At 38.5% G+C, this 17,980-nt stretch overlaps 1 protein-coding gene across 18 annotated transcripts in view; it reads right to left on the bottom strand.

Moving 5' to 3' along the window:
• The window catches only part of SYNE1 (spectrin repeat containing nuclear envelope protein 1), a 546,282-nt gene that overhangs the window by 29,262 nt on the left and 499,040 nt on the right, over positions 1–17,980 (bottom strand). For all 18 annotated transcript variants that reach the window (XM_030928648.1, XM_030928649.1, XM_030928634.1 and 15 more), the window contains 5 exons: positions 13,549–13,711; positions 4,630–4,817; positions 3,620–3,770; positions 725–907; positions 320–457 (listed from right to left, as the gene is read on the bottom strand). In XM_030928648.1, the coding sequence (XP_030784508.1) occupies positions 320–457; positions 725–907; positions 3,620–3,770; positions 4,630–4,817; positions 13,549–13,711 (823 nt within the window). The remainder of the gene's footprint in view (positions 1–319; positions 458–724; positions 908–3,619; positions 3,771–4,629; positions 4,818–13,548; positions 13,712–17,980) is intronic.

The following is a 17,980-nucleotide window of genomic DNA, read 5'->3' as shown; positions in this document are numbered from 1 at the left end:
AACAAAACAACAACAACAGAACATCCCTAATACCCTGGCAATCACGCTGACTGAAAATCAATCAAGCTGTTGAAAAATATCAACAATATCAATATCAAAGAAGGTAAGAGCACTATCCAGAGATAAGCAGTGGTGGTTATCTCTGGGCAGTGTTGTTTATCTTATTTTTTTATATCTTTTATATTTTCTGAATTTTTTTGCAGTCCAGAATTAATTTTTCAAAAGAAAAGTTATTTGCTATGTTCTTCACAAAAACAGCCACAAATCCTCTCCTTTTCAGGCTTTCTTCACATTGATAATTTGAAAAATAATCTATTACCTTGAGTTGCTTTATTTTAGCTTGAACATCACACTCAGAAAAATGTTCAATATTAGTGAGCTGCAGATCCATCTCCGTGAGCCAGACCAGAATGCTGTCCCGCGCAGTCTCAAACTCCTCACGCTGGCCAATAAAATGCTGGAAGGCAGAGGAAAGTAGTAACAATTATTTTTATGAAAAGTCCTTATAAACACATGGAGATGGCACAATGAATTCCAGTGTCCTGTAAAGTCATTTTCTCAGCAGGCAGTGAGAAGCCTGCAATCCTTTGCTATAGCACTCCCCCGTTTACTCCTCCTGCCATCCCATTCTTATAAAATCACTGAGATTGTGTCTCAAGACTGCATTCGAATGGCCCAATCCCATCCTCTGGCCTCTAAATTACAGATGAGGCATAGCAAAAACCTTGAGTCTGCGCAAGATGGAGGTGACGCGCTTTTGCAGGTTGTCCCATCTCTGATTGCCTTCGTGAACCATCTGTTTGAGGCTACAGGCTGAATCAGTGCGGTTCTCTCTGGCCAGGCGGCGGTACTGCTTGTTGATCAGTTCCAGCTGCGTCAGGCACTCGTGGACCTGTCGCTGGAAAGCCTAAGGCCACAGAGAAGCATATCAGTGTGGGAAATCAGCGAAGGACTCTCAGTAGTGGCTCCTGGTTTTCTTATTGTAGCCTCTGGGAGAATGGGAAGTTACACTACCACAGAGGGAAAAAATGATGTCTAATAATGGTATACTTCCTCTTGTTAAAGCAAAGTCATTTAGTCAGCGCAGCTTAAAGGAAAGGGAGTGAATAAATTGAAAAATATGAAAACGGGAAGTAGTAATAAATAAACACACATGCATACAACACACATATATAGACACACACATATACACACACATACATATACACATAGCTTTAAAAATAATTAATGTCCTAGAAACAAATATTTCCACAAAGCAAACCACTATAAAACATATACATGTGTGTGGAAATGTGAGTTTGAAACGTTCAAGATTTCTGCTGTCAATATGGAGAAAAGAAATCTATAATGGAACTGTTTATTTGTAAAATAGGTACTTTTCTAAAAATCTAGAAATTGCCTCAATTCTGCTGTCCATTAGGAAAAAATTTAAAACTACCTTTTGCAAAAGGTCTTCCAAACATCAAGCTATTATATGCTTTTAAGAAGAGTAATTTAGTAAAATACAAGTAACTTTATATTTTAAAAAATTGGGAACATGCTCGGTTTCTTTTTTGTTGTCCCTGTGATTTAATTAGGTTTTATAAAACATGTTAGAGCTAGTGTACCAGCCTACACAGAAGCATCTATCTATTTTTGAGGCTATCCCAGGGACAGTTTAGAGATTCTGAAGGTAAAATATTCTTTTCTGCCTTTTCCTTGCAAATATGGAAGAGCCCTATAGCATAAGAGTGATTTGGCCAAAATAAAATGAAGCTTTAAAAAAAATCATTTGTATGATTTATGACTGATTTTTATCTTGGCATTAGACCAAAATGAAAATTATAATTAGTAAACTGAACTGTACTCATCAAATCCCCAAATTCTGTTCTCCTTGGCTCATCACACTGTTTACATGTGACCACATTTCTGCCTCTTAAATCGTTTTCCTTCTGAGAGTTGCTTTCAGAGCCTTCATCCTAGGAAATCCTAGCTTCCAGTCTAAAAACCTTAAGTTATTTCTCCAGCAAAGGGAGTGGTAAGGAAAGTTCAGCTCTGGCCATGACTGGAAGCCACAGTACATGTTTGCCCACTGGCGTAAGGTTGGAGTACCCCCAGGGAGATACCCCAGCATACCCACATCCAGCCCAAACATTCATGTGATTGGACCAGCTAAAGACTGTCCACAAGCACAACTTTGTTTCTGCAATTCATTTCTGTCTCTTAAGAAAATTAATGACAAAATTCATGATAAAAAATAAAATCAATCATTATAGAAGCTAAATATAAGGCTAACTTTTGCTTTAAAATCTGAGTCTAAAATAGCTTCAGAAAGAATCTTATATAATCTGCTTTGCAGTATAAGCTAATTATAAAAGGTTTTAACCTTTATGAAGCTGAGTGTAGTAAGATGCAGTTGAACAGCTCTTCCACTAACATTCATTCACGTCAAGATGACCTGGAATCTACCGCAGAGTTTACTGTGCTTTTTACTAGTAGTTTTCTAAGGAATATCTTTTGTATAGGAATAAAAGCATTGTTTATTTTAATTTAGTGGTATAATGCATATAAATTCATTCACCATTCAGACATCAAAGTAATTCATTCATTTCACAAAGTATTTGAACATTTTTCTAGATTCATATAGCTGTCCATGTACAATCCTGAGATTTTAAACTCCATAAGAATAAAAAGGGAACTTCCTATTTCCCATCATAGGCCTCAGTAAATGCCTGGTTACCTGATGTCACAAGGTAAAAATGAATGCAGCTACATTTCATTGCATTTTTAGTCTTATTTCTAAACATCTCGAGGAATTGGGGCAGAAGTAGCAACCGAGAATGGTCAGAATGCTTCTGAACTCTTTGCTGTCAACGTGTCTGAGCACACGACTGCCTAGCAGTGGGAACTGAAAGGAAAAACAGCTTCACATTTAAAAATGGTCAGTTTGGGGCTAGGTCAGGTCTTCTATGAAAAGGAAAGGCAGTGGAGAAGTCAGAGCTTCATTGTACAACAGTGACAGAGTGGACTCGAGATCGTGCAAGCAGGCAAGGTACTGGAATCAATTCTTGGATGACTTCTTTATGAATATGATTACACTACAGCTATTTTCGTCTATTTTGTAACTTTCAAAGCAAAAGTTAGCCTTATAGTTAGCAGTGTAATTGAAAAGTTTTGGTGATTCAAGACACATATACACACACACATACTGTGTAATTAGAAATGAATTATAATGAAAATGTTTTATTCTGTTCTAGAGCCAACTCTTTTATCAAATACACGCGCGCACACACACACACACACACACACACACACACTCCGATTAGGTAAAGAAAATACAAAAATGTATTTGGAAGGTAGATTTTTATAGTATAAAAACATCATATTTTAATCGTAGAAAGGATGGTTGATTGTGGAATAATTCTGAAATAAAAATCATGCCAAGATCTTTTAGGAAAACCTCTTTTTCCTCCTTCTTTGCCTACTTATGAGGTCATAATAAAGATGGCTGCAAAGTCCTCATCCAGCAATTTGAACAGATAACATGTGGTGAACAACTAGTTTAGGTCTTGGAACTCCAACTACCAGCTGGCTACTTTAATAGCAAAATAAGGATTAAAAATTTGGAATTATAAATCACCTCAAATTTCTTTAGTTCTTCCTTGGCAACTGTATAGATCACTCCAGAAGAGCTGGGAAATGCAGCTGTCCTTTCTGAAGTCTTCAGCCAATCTTCAAAACGTGAATAGTCATCCAGAAATTTCTGCCACAATCGCCACGTCTCTTCGATTCTGGGGCAGAAAATGAAAGAACAGAATCTGATTATTGGAGACTGTTTTTGCTCCAGAACCCGGTCTGATGCCTGCCACTGGATTAAGGGTGCCCGCAGAGGCAACTGTTGTGCCAAACAATAACCATGGCTCGAGCCAAATTTGACCAGAGCGCAAGAGAGACAACTGTTTGAGCTAAAATAAAACAGCTGTTTTATTTTTTTAAAAACATGTCCTGCAGCTCTGGATTTTGAATTAGTCAAATTGAAAATTATAAACACATCACATGAGCTGCCTTGGATGTGTGCAACAAGTTTAGAAAAGCAACAACAGGTTAACAGTGTGCACTCATGCCAGTGTTTTACGGAAATAAAAACGAAGTCTGAAAATCCATTGAAGTCCAACATTCAACTCACACTGACAAAAGTCAATCTATGACAGCAGGACAAATATTAAGCTTTCAACAGTTTGCCAGAGAGCACAGCCATGATGTCACTTTGTAACACAGCACGATTTTCTGCCACCTTAAATTTCAAAGGGCTTAAAGATAAATGTGTTTTTATTTAATTTTTAATAGAAGAACATTACTGTTTTCACAGCCACACATTCTGTAATGTTATGCTTCTTTGACAAGGGTGTACTTTTACGTTTCCGTGTTATTTTTAAACTGTTAAGTCAGACATAACTTGGCTTGTTATATTTATATATTACTTTTATATCTACTTATTTTCTCAACTAAATGTAGATAATAGCAAGTTTGGGAAGCCACAGCTATTTTTGGACATTGTAACCAACAGGAAAGAGTGAACAGTGGATACTCTGGGTGATTTTTATTTTCATTTTGGTCTTTCCTCTTCCCTGTTTCAGCATCCCAGCTCACTTGAGTCTCCTTTCCATGGACATAGCACAAATGTTTCTCCACCGCCGGTCCAGGTTTCTTGTAGCCTGCTGGATAGAGTCACACTCGGCATCAGTGGCACAGGCATCACAGTCGTGCAGCAGGACTTCACACAGGTTGAGGACAGATGCAACACCTGTACTGTGCTTCTCTATGTCTCTCTGAAGCTCCTGCAGGGGAACGCAACAGGCTTTATTCAACAATTACACGTATACAGAGGAGAGAAACTGAAGCAACGTCTGTTGATAAATGGTTAGGCTACACTTTGACAAATATTTAATTTCCCTGAATGTATGACATTTATTGAGCCTCATGTATGAAATCCAGCAAGCTCAAAAGTACTAGAAAATGTATGTAGAAATATTTTGGCTATGTGAGTAATGCCAACATATAAACTGAACAAATGAAATAGTTTACAGTAGGAGTAAAATTAACTTCTTTAATCAATAAAAAAATGAATCTTGGCTGGGTGCGGTGGCTCAAGCCTGTAATCCCAGCACTTTGGGAGGCCGAGATGGGCGGATCACAAGGTCAGGAGATCGAGACCATCCTGGCTAACCCGGTGAAACCCCGTCTCTACTAAAAAATACAAAAAACGAGCCGGGCAAGGTGGCAGGCGCCTGTAGTCCCAGCTACTCGGGAGGCTGAGGCAGGAGAATGGTGTGAACCTGGGAGGCGGAGCTTGATCCGGCCACTGCACTCCAGCCTGGGTGACAGAGCAAGACTCCGTCTCAAAAAAAAACACACAAAAAAGAATCTTGCCCCAGACTCTACTTCACGAATACATCACTTTCATCCCAATCAATCAATCAATGCAGTACAGTCATCTCTTAGTATCTGTCAGGGGACTGGTTCCAGAACTTCCCTCCGATTCCAAAATCCATGGATGCTTAAGTCCCTGATATTGAATGTTGTAGTATTTGCATACCTCCTATGTACATCCTTCCATACACTTTAAATCATCTTGAGATTACTTATAATACCTAATACAATGTAAATGCTATAGAAATAGTTCTTATACTGTATTGTTTAGGGAACCATGACAAGAATAAAAAGTCTGTACATATTCAATGCAGATCCAATTATTTTTCCCAAATAATTTTGATCTACAGTTGGTGGAATCTACCAATGTAGAACCATAGATACCGAGGGCCTGGATATATGCACGTGCTAGAGCTGGCACTCAAGAACTGGGTTTTAAGATCCAAAGATTTACATTCTTGTTTTAATTTTTTATTTTTTTTTGAGATGGAGTTTCACTCTGTCACCCAGACTGGAGAGCAATGGCGCAATCTCAGTTCATGGCAACTTCTGCCTCCCGGGTTCAAGCGATTTTCCTGCCTCAGCCTCCCAGGTGGCTGGGATTACAGGTACCCGCCATCATGCCCGGCTAATTTTTGTAGTTTTGTAGAGACAGGGTTTTACCATGTTGGCCAGGCTGGTCTTGAACTCCTGACCTCAGGTGATCTGCCCACCTAGGCTTTCCAAAGTGCTGGGATTACAGTGTGAGTCGCTGCACCCAGCCAATTTGCATTCTTGTTTAAACAGTTAATTCCACCATCATTAAAAGGTAACATGGTTATCAATGGACGAACAAATAAAGAAAAAGTGACATACATATATATATATATATATATATATATATATATATATATATACACACACACACACAATGGAATATTATTCGGTCATAAAAAAAATGAAATTACGTTGTTTGCAGCCACATGGATGGAACTAGAGGTCATTATGTTACGTGAAATAAGCCAGGTACAAAAACATAAATTTGACACATTCTCACTTGTATGTGGGAGCTAAAAAAGCTGATCTCACAGAGGGAGAGAGTAGAAAGCCAGATAGCAGAGGCTGGGAAGAGTGTTTTGGGGCCATGAAGCGAGGTTGGTCAATAGATACAAACATACAGTTACGGGGAATAAGTTTTAATGTTCGATAGAGTAGAATAACTATAGTTAACAACAATGTACTACATATTTCAAAATAGCTAGAAGAGAGAAATTGAAATGTTCCCAACACATAGAAATAATAAATACCAGAGGTGACGGATACCCCAAATGCCCTGACTTGATCATTACACAGTCTATGCATGTAACAAAATATCATATGTACCCCACAAATATGTAGAAATACTATTTATGGGACTATATCATGCATGACATCAGCAGCTTCCTCAGAGAACAACCTTTTTTTTTTTGAGATGGAGTCTCACTGTGTCACCCAGGCTGGAGTGCAGTGACATGATCTTGGCTCACTACAACCTCCTGTCTGATTCTCCTCCTGATTCTCCTACCTCAGCCTCCCGAGTAGCTGGGATTACAGGCACCCACCACCATGCCTGGCTAATTTTTGTATTTTTAGTAGAGATGGGGTTTCACCATGTTGGCCAGGCTGGTCTGGAACTCCTGATCTTGTGATCCGCCTGCCTCAGCCTCCCAAAGTGCTGGGATTACAGGTGTGAGCTACGTGCCTGGCGTAGAGCAACTTTTAATGTAGGATAGAAGTAAAATGTTTTATGATAAAAACAAAGCACTGGATTTCCCTGGAGTCCCACAGTGTGAAATCTTCATTTTACCTGTATAAAACGTAAATCCAAATTGTATGTTGTTTTCTCTATTGAACTTTTAACTCCATTTACTCCAAGTAAGTTCCCATTATTAAAAGTGAGCTCTACCAGTATAATTTTTTGTTTGCAATATTCATCAATGTCTTTAGTGTGTTTTCCTTTTCTTTCATCAGGAAGTTCTTGAATCTGCTTAGCTTTTCTCTTGCTCTAAAAATTCCTCAATTTACGCAGATACCTGGGATTTAAATTCTTGTGTTGCTCTTCCTCTTATTTTTTTTTTCCGTTGACAACATGTACGAACACACTAGCTATTGTCAAATGTCTAACAGTGCCTTTAATTCATTTTGGAGATTTTATAAACTAGACACTAGATGATAAATTCTACTAAAATATTTATATTTTTATAAACAGTCCTTTCAAATCTCTAACATAACCGCCTTCACTTACGTGAAAGAGTATGTCACAGGAATTGCTGTTCTAAAAATATAAAATAAAGTAATATAAAAATTAAACTTAGTATTTGCTTAAAGATAAATACAAAGACAAATAATTCTGTAAATGAGATTACCAAGTACATTTGAGGTCTTAAAGTACATTCTGTTCAAGGATAAACATTTGGAAGGAGTGTTAAACCCCTGGACATAAACCATGCATTTAAGAAAGTTAGCATTTTTATTTCATTTTTCCTAAATACTCAAAAGTTTTTGTTAAAATCAATATGTAAAATGGCAACCCTAGGATTTGAGAGGATTTATAATCATACGTAAGTACCCTAAGACAAATAAGTTTTAGGCTCAGCTTTAACTTTGTTTTTTGAGACAGAGTCTCACTCTGTCAGCAGACTGGAGTGCAGTGGCGCAATCTTGACTCACTGCAACCTCCGCCTCCCAGGTTCAAGCAATTCTCCTGCCTCAGCCTCCTGAGTAGCTGGGACTACAGGTGCGCACCACCATGCCCAGCTAATTTTTGTGTTTTTAGTAGAGACAGAATGATTCTTAAAAATTTTCCACAAAGGAAACTGTAGTAACTATGACATGATTAAAATAAAATTTATCACGCCCTGACTTGGTGTTAGGTAAGCACTGTGCTCAGTGCTTCTTCTTAGTAATTTGCATAATCACACTGTGTGGTGTGGACTCTGATGATTGGCATTCTCTAAATCAGGGGTCTATAAATCAGATAATATGGGAATGTAGTGAGGCCAAGATCTGAACCCAGAAAGTTTACTTTTAACCACTGGTGTACAGGATTTTTTTAAAGTTTTAATTTAAAATTTAATTAAAAAGCTATATGTGCATATTTAATGTAGTAAAAAGTAAAAAACTGCTAGCAGGTTCTGAATAAAGCAGTGCTTTCCACCCCAGAGTCCACCTGTTCAGCAGCAACCATTTCCATCTCTTGTAGCTCTTTCTTCTGGTATTACTTCCACAGTTTTTCATTTTTTGAGATACGGTCTTGCTCTGTCACCCAGGCTGGAGTGCGGGGGTGTGATTATGGCTCACTGCAGCCTTGAATTCCTGGCCTCAAGTGATCCTTCTGCCTTGGCCTCCCACAGTATTAGGATTACAGGGGTGAGTCACCACATTTGACCTATTTCTGTATTTCTCAGTAATATATAACTTCTCTATTTCTAAGTAACATAGCTACTGCTTGATTTGTCCATTTTAGTAATTACTTTATGAATTCTTTAGTAGAGAAGAAATAAACTTCTACATGGCTGACTGAACTCTAATGACTGTTACAGTACAACTTAGAGCTAGAGTAATAGTCACTGTTCTCATGATTATGGTTATTTAATATTGTTCACATTTGAGGAACAAAATATGCTACGGTTATGTTTCTTTTCTTTTTTCTTTTCTTTTTTTTTAGACAGAGTCTCAGTCTGTCACCAGGCTGGAGTGAGTGGCACGATCTCAGCTCACTGCAACCTCCAACTCCCTGGTTCAAGTTGTTCTCCTGCCTCAGCCTCCTGAGTAGCTGGGATTACAGGCACGCACCACCATGCCCAGCTAATTTTTGTATTTTTAGCAGAGACAGGGTTTCACCATGTTGGCCAGGATGGTCTCGATCTCCTGATAATTCATTTTTCCTGGATTTTACAATCCTCTCTTTCTCTCAAATTTATAATGCTTGCTTCTATTATCTCTCTTATAGAACTAATAAAACTCCTTCCAGAGTAGTTAAGCCCATCAGATAATCTAGCCCCTCCTGGCTCCTCCTGGAAACATCCCTCCTAGAGCACCCAGAACCCCTGCTCCCATCTGGACAGGTGCTGGCTTGGCTGCAGTACAGCTGTCATCAGGGACTTTCCTGCACCTTCAATCTGGGAATTCCCTTTTTCTTTCTCCTGAGTTGAATAGCATTTCCCCTCTCGCTTTAGTGCACGTAGCATATACAGCTTATGGAACATGGTAGCATGCAGCATGTGTAGCGAGTATGAAGTGTAGTTTCCTCTCACTTTTGTGTATGTAGTATACCTTTCATTAGCTTCCTGAAAATGGGTACATAGGAGGTAAAATTTTTAGATATTAAGTGGCAGGGTATAAAATTCTAAATTATAAAGAATTTTTCTCAGCTTTCTGTAGGCAGAGCCATTGTCTTCTAGCTTCCAGTATTGTTTTGGAGAAGCCAGATTTTATTTCATCCTGGAAACCTTTAGGATCTCCTTATTCCTTGTGTTCTGCAATTTTACAGTGTGGCTTTGCTTTGTTTTACATTTTCCTGGGTACTTATATGGCCCTTATAATCTGCAAATGCATGTTTTTCATTTTAGAGATATATATGACTATATATACATACACACATATGTGTAATGTGTGTACACATATATGTGTAATCTTCCACAAAGTAGACAAAAAGATAAATATATGAAAAATAGGAAAGAAATATAGACATAAACATAATAAAATTAACAATAATGCAAGAGTTTCAAAATCCAATTCAGTTATTTTATAAAAATCTCCCCAAAAAAGAATAAAGAAAATGGAGAGGAGAAAATTAACATAGTAGTAATGTAATAAAAGATATAAATACATATTTAATAATAAATATATAAAATATATTTTATTACATTACTACATTACTTATTTAATAATAAACATATTATTTAATTATATATATATATTACATTACTACTACGGTAATTTTCTCCTCTCCATTTTCTTTATTTTTTTTAGGGTGGGTTTTTACAAAATGACTGAATTGGACTTTGAAACTCTTGCATTATTGTTAATTTTATTATGTTTATGTCTATATTTCTCTCCTATTTTTCATATATTAATCTTTCTGTTTTACTTTGTGGAAGATAGTCTCCATTCTGAAAGCCCTTTTTTAAAGAAAAATGGCAGCCTATCATTTATGAATGCAAAACGTCTCATTTCTGTGAGTTTGTTTTGTTTTGTTTACATTTTCTTCCTCTCTCTACGTGTTTCCTCTGATTGTTCCTTTCTTTATTTCCCTCTGTTTATTTTGGTCTTTTCTTAATGGTAGAAGCTTTCTTAAGTGGTGAGGATTCTTGCCTATCCACACATGTTCAAGAATGAGTCAGCTGTAGAAGCTGCGTATGCACCTAAAGTATGTCAATCGGGAGGCTTCCCCGTGGAGAGTTAGGCAGGGGTCTGGACTTTTGCTGGGTTATCTTAAGTATCACTAATTGAAGGTACTTTTCTCTTGTCTGATCAGTTCTCCAGAAAGGATGCTCCAATCTCCTGGCTAGGGTGGAAGCCTGGGTACTGACATAGTGGGAGCCAAGCTGGGGAAGCGGGATGGGAGCCTGACCATTTGGTACTGAGCCATTCACATCATCTCCCCATTTTTAACATAGTGACTCTAGCCTCCATGATGTCCTCATCCCCAAACCCAGAGTCCTTCTGGTTTGCCTTCTCCAGAGAGTAATCATCTGGTCTTCTGCCTGAGTAAAGGAAGCAGAGTTCCCTGGCTGGCTGGGCTTAGGAGGAATCTGCCAGTCTCAGCACACCTTATTCAGATTTTCAAGTACTCTTCCATTTTACAGCTCAACAGGCAACTCTACTTTCAGCTTCACCTGATCTCCACTTTCCGAGCCTTCCTGGAACTCTGTGGCATGAATCAACTTTCTCCATCCTCCATTCTGTTAACACCATCACTGATCTATCCACTTTCTATCTTGCAAAATTATGTTGGATGTCTGTCATCGCTACCATTTCCTCTCCTGTTCTCTTTGCCATTGTGGTTTTAACCTTTTTCCCTCTCTAGTATCATTTTATTGGGGTTTTAGTAGTAGGTAGGGCTATAAATCCATATGATCAATTTGCCATATTTAACTAGATATTTTGTCGATTTTCATACACTTGTGAAATTACAATACTGGCCATTTACATTTTAACTCATCACTGTACACATCATTACCATGTTCTCTGGAAGAATCTGGGAAGCTGGATGCCAACCAGGATCCCTATAATTCAATCATCAGAATCTCAAACATCACCACCCATCAGAAAACTTTAATTTCATAAAAATTGAAAAATATCTTGCTAACAAGTTTTTTTAAAGGCAATGGAATATAGTGTATATTTCAAGATAGCTAGAAGAGAAGATTTTGAGTATTGTTACTACAAAGAAACAAATATTTAAAGTGATGGATATGGTCATCAAATTACCTCAGTTTGTTTGATTGTTACACTATGCAAATATCCATTGAAGCATCATGTTGTACCCCACACAGATGTACAATTATTATGTATTCATTAGAAAGAAAAGAATTTTAATGATAATTTTAATATTAAAAAAACTCTCAACACCCAAAACTGTATTGTAACACCCATTTCATTGGCTTAGTCTGTAAAATGAAGTAAGTACATAAACTATAAGATTTTAAAAACAGGAGGTATTTACATTTTATAGCATTTTAAAATTAAGCAACTTTGCTGCAACGGCCTAAATGTAATGGAGAGAACCAGAGTGTGGATAGAATTTTCAAAGCAATCTAAAGGCATGGAGTAACGTTATCTCTAGTGGGGAATTTACAGTGTTTGCTACTGGCGACTGGAGTCTGATACACTTAGTAAGAATAAACGAGGGAGCCCAGCACAGTGGCTCATGGCTGTAATCCCAGCACTTTGGGAGGCCGAGGATGGGCAGATCACTTGAGGTCAGGAGTTTGAGACTAGCTTGGTCATCATGGCAAAACCCCATCTCTACTAAAAATACAAAAATTGGTCGGGCATGGTGGTCCATGCCTGTAATCCCAGCTACTTGGGAGGCTGAGGCATGAGAATCGCTTGAACCTGGGAGGTGGAGGTTGCAGTGAGCTGAGATCACACTACTACACTCCAGCCTGGGCAACAGAGTGAGACTCTGTCCCCACACCCTCCCCCCCAAAAAAAAGAAAAGAAAAAGAAAAAAAATAAATGAGGGAGGGAATGGGAGGTGAAAATTTCTTCTGTAGGCCGGGCGCGGTGGCTCAAGCCTGTAATCCCAGCACTTTGGGAGGCCGAGACGGGCGGATCACGAGGTCAGGAGATCGAGACCATCCTGGCTAACCCAGTGAAACCCCGTCTCTACTAAAAAATACAAAAAACTAGCCGGGCGAGGTGGCGGGCGCCTGTAGTCCCAGCTACTCGGGAGGCTGAGGCAGGAGAATGGCTTGAATCCAGGAGGCGGAGCTTGCAGTGAGCTGAGATCCGGCCACTGCACTCCAGCCCGGGCGACAGAGCGAGACTCCGTCTCAAAAAAAAAAAAAAGAAAATTTCTTCTGTATACATTTTCCTGGATCATCCCTTTTTGCTTTGTTGGGCTGTACACTGCCAGTGAGATGTTCTATCTTTGCTACACACATGAAGGTGGAATTACAATGTGCGATCCGCAGGTCAGGCAATCCTTTTTGCAAAACAAAATTTTTTCAACTTGAAAAATTTTAAGTATGCCTTGTAATCTTTCCCCAAACACTATACACAGGACAAAAAATGAGGGGTGCTCCTTTCACTCTTTTCTAAGTGTATGGTAGTGGGCTAGAGCTAGTGACTCTCAAATAAGCCAATCTGTTAGTACTATTTTAGATACATAATTGCAGCTCAACCTTACCTACCATCTTAGAAGGCTTCTTGGTGGATGGATGACACTAACTGTACAATGGCACAAGCATCTTTGTAAGGCTGAACTCTGCAGTGACATGAAACCTGTTGGCCTCAATCGCCTGCCTAGGCAAAGCCCCCTTCCTCACCAGTCCTGTCTAGCTCCCTCTTGACCTTCCATTCCCAGGCACCATTTCATGCCCACCCCATCATCCTGGCCAGGAGGACAGATATTCCATGGCTTATTAATTCCATTTCAATTTTAAGTCTTACCTGCTGCTCATTAAGCTTTCTCTGTATTTCTTCCGAGTTACAGGAATCGTAGACTATTGGTTTGGCCAGCTCTGACTCAATGTGAGCGAGCCAGGTCCTCAGGCTGCTCATGTTCTTATCGAGCTGCTGCACAGCCACCAGGGTCTCCTTCAGTTTCTTCACCCTGTGGGCAGAGAAGGGGGAACGTCCCGCTTCAGCGAGAGGACCACTCATGTTTCCCTCATATGCAGAGGAGAACACTGGGCTTTAACAATCTTTTTAGGCAGAGAGTTAGAAACTCATGTGGAAGAAGCCAAAGATAGAAGAAAAAGGAGGATAGAAATTAGAGATGAATACAGACAACGGAGCAAGGATGCAGAGGAGGCAGGGGTCCAGGGCACAGGAGCAGAGATAAATTAGTTTTGAACACAGTTTTCCCAGTGTGAGCAGGGTGTGATCACAAGTTTGGGAAGAACACAGGTAGTATTTCTCAACTCCATTACTACCTACTTAGAGCAAAAATCAATTATTGAGTCCCTGTTAAGAGCCTGACATGGCTGAGTGTACACAGATTGCTCTAAAGAGAAAGGTCATGGTGATAATAAGCATATGATCAATGATCTATTAGTGCCCTTATTTAAAAATTGCTGCTACCTTTAGACTATGAGTCTCGCCTTTTGGTTCAAGAAATATGGCCACCTAATTGGCACTGCTCATAACAGAGGTAAACAGCAGATGAGCAAAATACTTCAAGCTGCTAGGGTGTCATCTTGGCTCAACTGAAGAGGTATCTATCTTCTTGAAAATATGTCAAGAGCAACATGACTTGTAAGACTCTAGGTTTGAGATACATTTAAAGGCAGGGATCTGCAATAGATTGTTCTCAAAGATTGACAACTTACACTTAGAGTCATGAGATATTCGCTCCCCCTCCCCCACCCCTGTATTACTTCCAGGCTTTTAAAGAAGTGATTTTCAAGCTGGGATTGTCACACAATCAGCGGAGGGTGCTTTCAAACCACAGGTGCCAACTACCAGCCACCATCTCCAGATGGTTGTGATACATTTCTCTGATCAAGACACACTGTTCTGAAGAAAATGTCTCATAATCAAAGTATTTTGAACATTTTGATTTATTTTTAGTTGTTTAAAATTGATATCATCACTTCTGTTTCAGTTTCAATAAATCAATGTTTCTCTCTCAAGTGAAAATGTAGTCGTTTGACAACATGATCGCTTTTCCTTTTTGTCATTTTTCCTCAAAGCACTGTCACATAAATGCTCTTAAAGGATTTTCACTATGGTCAGCTGTTAGTAATATCTATATTTCAATAATTGTAATTAATAACACTTCTATTTGAATAACATTTTCAGTTTGTAAAAACCCTCTTAGGAGCATTACCTTTTATTCTTTTAAAAAATGTGTATTTAAAAAATTATGTTCATATTTCAAAATATATTCTATTGGTAGAAAATGAAAATATGTTGCATTGTTTATTATGACTTAAAATTCCACTTGAGATAAGATTTCCCCAATTAGCTTTATAAATACAAATTGTACCCTGTCCCCCAGACACTTCAAGGCATTGGCCTTGAACACTATTTCCAAGAACTTTTACATACAACTCACTCACATTTCTCTCATGGCTAAGACAAAATTCATCTGGGCATCGGTCAGTGAATGACAGTTTTATTATGGCTACTGGGTACAAAGCTCATGAAGTACGCTTGACCAACCACAGCATGGACATGGAATTTTACATGGCTTTGGCCATAGTGCCCCAGACTGAAAGAAGACTTTACCATCAATAAACCCACTGGAACAGGCCTGAAGAATGGCACACAGAACAGAGAGGTCCGTCCTGCTTTTAATTCTGTAGGAAAATCTTTTCAGCAGCCTCTCCTACATGACCAGCTTCTTGTCTTCAGATTTCGTAGTATCTGAGCACTTACTAGGCTTGGGGATGGTAATGTCATTAGGGTTTTACTAGAGGTCGCAGTGCTTGTTTCCTCCCTTCCTTATTTCAGTCCCCTGGTATTATTTATGCATTAATTGGTCTCCTCCATGGTAAGTTCCTTGGAAAGCTGGAAATCTGAGTTTCCATATTTGGCTATTTCCCTACCCTGGCCATGCTAAACTCAGGGCTTTGCACTAAATTGGGTACTGTTTAAATGGTTGCTAAACATTAATAATGAATATTCTAAGCGAATTGTGTTTATTTAATTAACATGTTTTCATTTTAAAATTTTTATCTGATATTAAGTGGGTATTAAATTTTACTTCTAGGTTCAACATTTGCCAATGCTCTATTTGTCAAGTACTAAAATTCATTCATTTTCTTGGTTCAAAACTCACTTACAAATATGATCAAAAGATCCAAAGCACAAAAGGATGCAAGTAAACACTGTTCCATAGGACCATCTACATTAGAAAAATAAATTACGGGATAACTTTTGTAATATTGAATGAGTTCTAAGTCAGAGCGGTTAGTATGCAATATGTCAAGGGCATCATGACATGGAAATGCGTGTTCATATAGTCCATTAGGGACAAGTTCCTCTTTCAAACAAATGTGTAAATTTGCTAAAGTCAATGGGGGTGAACATTTAAGCAGTTCTTTTTCATTTCTTTAAACAGTGTATTTTACTACAAATAGCAAAATGCAGTGTACGTATGTGCTGGGGGCGCAGATGTGAGCCTGGAGGGCATGGATAGTAGGATTAATAAGCCTTGGCTTATTAAACTTGATATTTATTTGCAGGACAGGGATCACCCTTTTTTTTTAGGAGAAATGTCCCATGTTTCTTTCCATTATTTCTTTAAAGATAATTTTTGGGTAAAGTGTCACAGTATTTTTATTTATCTATCATCGTGAGGAGTCTGAGCAACATTCCTTTTGGTAAACATCCAGGATTATCATTCAAATTAGACACTTGCAGACGTCACATGTCTGGGTAAGTTTAGCAGCTTGAGAAATCTGTAAGTCCCCGCAGCTTATGGTTCTTTCACAGTCCAGGCACTTGACCTTTCTTGAAAAGGATTCTACTATGAAATGCAAATATCCAGCTTCTTAACACGGAAACATGCATATACAAACACACACATATATATATACGTATGTATATACATACCTACACACATATACTTATAAATCTATATATATTGTATCTATATTTCACAACTTTCCTTCACAGTGATTTAGTATATCTGTAACCCAAAACAAAACAAAAAGTTCAAATTCTAAATATAATAGAACGAAAATTACCATTGGGTAAATCCTATTTATTTGTAGAAAAGTATCTGAGGGATGATACAGAAAAAGGAAAATATTTTTAAAAAATTAAAAATAAAAATTCCTGTCACATTTTTATTCTAACTAAAAAAAATGAACTAAACATTTGCACAATGTGCTAAATTATTATTTTAGACATTAATCTGTACACATTGCACATATATTTTATAAGCTTTATATTAGAGACTAAAACTTACTGACAAGCACAAACAAAAGCAACTTTCTCAAACACACAACATTTTCTAGAGCCCTGAAATATTTTTATTTAATGAAAGGAAAGCTTTCAACTACAAAGCTGTGAACCAGCTAAGGCTAAATTTCAGTTTCATCAGAAGCCCATCCTTTAAATAGCAGATGATGGACTAACTGAGTCTTTTTCTGGATCGCTTTCCTGTGTCTCAGCTTCTCTACTCTAGCCATACTCCTTGTATGACGCATACGCTCCAGAGACAACTGGAATACTGAGTCATAATAAAGTCCATTAACCTTTTCATCCAGCTCTGCATGCCCAGTAGAGGTACTAGAAAACAAACCAACAAATAACTCTTGGGAGTCCACATGGCCAGCTATCTCCCAACACCAATCCTCTTCACGTAACGTTGGCAAAAACAGTTCTGGATTAAAGCTTCCAGCATCTATCCTACATACCCCATGTAACATGAAAGCTATGTACAATGGAAGAAACTCAAGATGCCTGCCTTGTGACATCGCAGTTACAATCTGGGAGATCTGCGTCCACACAGCCGTCCTCTGCCATCCTCAGAGCACGCAGGTCCTCTGCCACCACCATGAAGCTTCCACGTGCAACAGTTAGACTCTGCAGAGCAAAAGGCTATATCCTGCGTGGGGATGAAAGTTTCCCCTTGTCTGTGTATAGAAGTATGAAAATGCTCACTCTAGACAAATGTTGGTAGTCTCTGCCCGATAATATGACACTGGGCAGTGACAAGTGGTCATGTTTCTAAATAAAACCTACATTCATTAACATGTGCCAGGCTTGATCTCCTGGAATGTAGGCCACGAGTGTAAGAAGGGGAAAAAGCTCAGTGTAATCTGTAAGGAGGAGGAAGCTACAGGTCTAAAGAAAGGACAGCAAAAACAACGTTGGCTGCAGACACGCTGCTGTTCTGTAAGGACAGTCAACTTTTCTTGCGGGCAGT

This window comes from Rhinopithecus roxellana, chromosome 4 (assembly GCF_007565055.1).
Source record: "Rhinopithecus roxellana isolate Shanxi Qingling chromosome 4, ASM756505v1, whole genome shotgun sequence".
Lineage (NCBI taxonomy): Eukaryota > Metazoa > Chordata > Mammalia > Primates > Cercopithecidae > Rhinopithecus > Rhinopithecus roxellana.
Note: the sequence above shows the minus strand (reverse complement) of the source record. Positions and strands in the feature narration are given on the sequence as shown.